Raw genomic sequence first — 4,745 nt, forward strand, 5'->3', positions numbered from 1 at the left:
GCGGGTCCGGGCTGGGGATTCGAACCCGCCACCTTAGGTGTACGTGGCTGGCGCCTTAGCCAGTTGAGCTATAGGCGCCGAGCCTATCAGTGTGTTCTTGAAGTTCACATGCATATGCTTGTGTTGGTTCATTTTCCTTCTGGAACCATAGAGAATCACTTGAGCTTAAGAAAGCATCAGCTAGAGTTCTGTCCCTCAGTAGTTACTCAGAGAGTCTTTGGCAACAGAGGAGCTTGGTATCTCTCTTGAGATGTACAGAGAAAAAGTACCTGCCTTCATTTTCTATATGAAATAAATTGTTTTGCTATGAGCAAATTATAAAAAAAAGAATGTGGAATCAGTTTTAAGAGATACTGGTCTCCTTTCCCTTCCCTATCTTTCATTTTACAAATGAGAACACAGAATTTGGGTGACTTTTTAAAATCACTTAGCTAATGAGAAGCAGGGCTAATTGCTAAGATATTCTCGTGACTCTGCCCTGTGTACTCCATCAGAAACTGCATATGGGAAAATGGAACTTTACTTCTATCAGAGGTGGGTGTGTAGCAAGTGGGGTCTTTTTAGAGTACTCATGTCTTCTCCCCCCCTTGGTCAGTTGATGAAAACCTCCATTAGGTAGGATTTCATTGTGTCTGATAGTCTGAAATGAAGTAATACCATATCTGGTCTTTTTTCCCCCAATTTTCTACTTGAATTGCTGTGAATATTTCATGACCTTATGTTTAGATCAAAATGTAACTTTCTTTCTCCTCTTAACAGCTGCATCCAGATATCATTATGCATCAGGAAAATGAAAAAGCAGAGGAAACTTCTATGGAGGAAAGGAATCCACTTTGCCTTTTCTGAGAAATGGAATACTGGATTTGGAGGCTTTGAGACGTTTTATTTTCACCAACACTTGTGCATTCTGAAAGCTAAGTTTGGAAGGCCAATTACTCGGAATAGACAGTTGAGACATTTCCAGAATAGAAAGAAGGCTGCTCAGATCCAGAAAACGTGGATCCAGAATGAACCTCTTTGTGCTAAGACCAAGTCCAGTGTGGCTGCCCAGAATGTTAGTACTCTGTCCTCTAAAGTAAAAAGAAGGGACACTAAACACTTCATTTCCTCCTCGAGGACTCTCTTGAAACTCCAAGCCAAGACATTTCTGACATCAGCAAAGAACTCTGATTGTGAATATGGTAGAGAGAAAAGTCTTTTGAAGGCAGTTTCTGACTTTCCAGCAAATAGTGTTTTAGGACAAGCCAATGGTCACAAACTTAGGACAGAGCCGCAAATTTCTGACTTTCCCATGAAGTTCAATGGGGAGAACCAAAGTCCAGATGAGAGTGGCACGATTGTGGTTACCTTGAGCAACCATAAGAGAAAGCGCTGTTGTTATGGCTGCCACCAAGGGCTGGAGAACCATAGGAATGGGGGACCCCTAATTCCAAAAAAGTTCCAACCTGACCAGCGTAGAAGAAAACGGTCTCCTCTTATGATGTATGAAAAATTATCCACGATTAGATGTCGGTACAGGAGCCTCAGATCGCAGCACTTCAGAACAAAGAGCAAAGTTTGTAAGCTGAGAAAAGCCCAGCGAAGCTGGGTACAGAAGGTCACTAGGGACCATCAAGAGACACTTAGGGAGAACGGTGAGGGGGGCAGTTGCAGCCCATTTCCTTCCCCAGCACCTAAAGACCCTTCTTGTCGGCATCAGCCGTACTTTCCAGATATGGACAATGCAGTGGTGAAGGGTAAGAACTCTCATAAGCCTGATAGCCACACTAAAGGAAGTCCTTTCTTGGACAAGGAGCTTAGTTTAGAGGAAGCATTTCCTGACCAACAGAATGGCAGTGCCACATACACCTGGGACCAGTCACCCTGTTCTCCAAAGTGGGAGTGTACAGAGTTGATTCATGACATCCCTTTATCAGAACATCATGCTAGTAATGTGTTCATCTCAGAAACTGAGAGAGAAATTATGACTCTGGGTCAGGAAAATCAGAGAAGTACTGTCAGTGATGACAGAGTAAAACTGTCAGAGTCTGGAACAGATAAATCTATGAGTAGTGTAGATGGCCCTGTATCTGAAGAGACTGTTCAAAATGAGAACTCATACCAAATGGAGGAGGATGGATCTCTCAAGCAGAACATTCTTAGTTCTAAGTTGCTGGACCACCCTTACTGTAAAAGTCCACTGGAGGCTCCCCTGGCATGCAGTGGACTCAAACTAGAAAATCAAATGGGTGGTGGAAAAAACAGTCAGAAAGAGTCTCCAGTGGATGATGAACAGCTGTCAATCTGTCTTTCTGGTATGCGCTCTTCCTTTATTCTCCCCTAAACTTCAGCTCATACTGCTGACAATTTTCCCTTCTAGAAGAATCTAGCTTTTCCTCCCTCTCATGGATTTTCCTTAAAGGAGTTAGACATTCTTCTTGAAGCCTTTGATATCGCTACATCATGTAGATATTCTGTAATTTATTTAATCCTCGACTGGGGCTGGGTGCGGTGGCTCACGCCTGTAATCACAGCACTCTGCGAAGCTGAGGCAGGCAGATTGCCTGTGCTCATAACTTCAAGACCAGCCTGAGCTAGAGCAAGACCCCCATCTCTAAAAGTAGCTGGGCATTGTGGTGGGTGCCTATAGTCCCAGCTACTTGGGAGGCTGAGGCAAGAGAATCACTTGAGCCCAAGAGTCTGAGGTTGCTGTGAGCTATGATGTCACAGCACTCAACTCAGGGCAACAAAGGGAGACTGTGTCAAAAAAAAAAAGGCTCAGTGCCCATAGCTCAGTAAGTAGGGTGCCAGCCGCATACACCAAGGCTGGCAGGTTCAAGCCTTGCCTGGGGCTGCTAAGCAACAATGACAACTGCAACCAAAAAATAGCCGGGCGTTGTGGCAGGCGCCTGTAGTCCCAGCTACTTGGGAGGCTAAGGCAAGAGAATCACTTAAGCCTAAGAGTTTGAGGTTTCTGTGAGCTGTGACGCCATGGCACTCTACTGAGGGTGACATAGTGAGACTCTGTCTTAAAAGAAAGTCAGATTGATTACTAATTAATAATAAATGCCCCTTGCAGAAAGCCTTCAGTACTCTAAAATTGTTTGCGGTATTTTGGCTTAACAGAAATTTTCAGCTCTTAACGTTGTAAAATTTATGTCTTTGATTTTATGTCATACTTTTGTTTTTGGAAGACAATATGGCAATATTAGGGCGGTGCCTGTGGCTCAGCTGGCCCCATATAGTAAAGGTAGTGAGTCCAAACCCAACCCCGGTCAAACTACGACAAAAAAAATAGCTGGGTGTTGTGGCAAGCGCCTGTAGTCCCAGCTACTTGGGAGGCTGAGGCAAGAGAATCACTTAAGCCCGGGAGTTGGAGGTTGCTGTGAGCTGTGATGCCACAGCACTCTACCCAGGGTGATAAAGTAAGACTGTGTCTCTTAACGAAAAAAAAAATGGCAATATTAGTCTTTGATCCATTCCTCCTCTTGGAATTTATCCTAGATAAAAAGGAGTACAAATATGTTTGTATAGGGGCATTACTTGTAGTAAAAAAAAAAAAAAATACTGCAACCTAAACAAGTGTTTCTATTTAAGCATAAATTATGGAATATTCAAGCGATGATATACTATGCAGCTGTTTAAGAATAAATTAGATCTATATTTTGATATTGTAAGATGTCTATATGAAGCCAAAAAAGTTACAAAAAGGTATGATACCATTTTGTTAAAAGATATATATGCATATAGATAGGATGAGTATACGTATATACATGTGCATATAAGGACATATTTGAGCAGATATATCAAATTGTTATACATGGCTTTTTTGAGGGAGTCAGGAGGGTTACTTCTTGATAGTTTGAACATTTCTGAGCACTTTCTCTTTCTAAGCACTAGGTACGTGTAAAAGTTCTTCCCACAAAGAACCACAAAGTACGGAGTCCTAGCAAATCTTTTTTTTTTCCCTTAGTTTTTTTTTCTTTTTTTTTATTGAATGGTAACTATGTACATAATGCACTTCTGGGGTACAGTGTGGGGTTGTCACACACAATCCGAAATACTTCCATCAAACTGGTTAACATAGCCTTCATGTCATTTTCTTAGTTACTGTTCTAAAACGTTCACATTCTACTCTCAGAAAGATTCACTTGTACCCTTATAAGATAAACCTCAGACGTGATCCCTCCAATCCTCCTCCCTCCACCCATTCCCCTCTCCCTCCTCCTCCCCATATTCTTAGGCTGTTATTAGTCCTAGCAAATCTTAAAAAAAATTTTGTTGTTTATACTGTCCTAGAATAAATAATAAATTTTCCTAATAAAAGGTTAGCAGAACCATGATACTTACACCTGAAAAGTAACTAATATTTACCCACAATACTAATTAACTTTTATAGATAAACACTTCCAGATACAACTGATATATTGAATATGGCACATAGGAAAACTATAGCATGACCTGGGGAAGTAGAAATTCTTACAGTATTCATAGTTAATGATCTATAATTGATAATTTTAATAGGCTAAAGGAGAAAAAATCATGGCAGCTCAGCAGGTGCTGAAAAGCCTGTTAATGAAACTCAACTTCCCAGGTGGCGCCTGTGGCTCAGTAGGTAGGATGCCGGCCTCATATATTGAGGGTGGCGGGTTTGAACCCAGCCCTGGCCAAACTGCAACTGAAAAATAGCCGGGCACTGTGGCGGGTGCCTGTAGTCCCAGCTACTTGGGAGGCTAAGGCAAGAGAATCACTTAAGCCCAAGAGTT

General features: G+C 42.0%; 1 protein-coding gene across 1 annotated transcript in view; it reads left to right on the forward strand.

Moving 5' to 3' along the window:
• Positions 1–4,745, forward strand: part of SENP5 (SUMO1/sentrin specific peptidase 5) — a 61,120-nt gene that overhangs the window by 14,644 nt on the left and 41,731 nt on the right. The window contains exon 2 of the mRNA XM_003792674.3: positions 760–2,294. Coding sequence (XP_003792722.1) covers positions 791–2,294 — 1,504 coding nt within the window. The 5' untranslated portion in view covers positions 760–790. The remainder of the gene's footprint in view (positions 1–759; positions 2,295–4,745) is intronic.

Source organism: Otolemur garnettii, unplaced genomic scaffold, assembly GCF_000181295.1.
Source record: "Otolemur garnettii isolate 467f Iridium unplaced genomic scaffold, OtoGar3 scaffold00060, whole genome shotgun sequence".
In the NCBI taxonomy this organism is placed as follows: domain Eukaryota; kingdom Metazoa; phylum Chordata; class Mammalia; order Primates; family Galagidae; genus Otolemur; species Otolemur garnettii.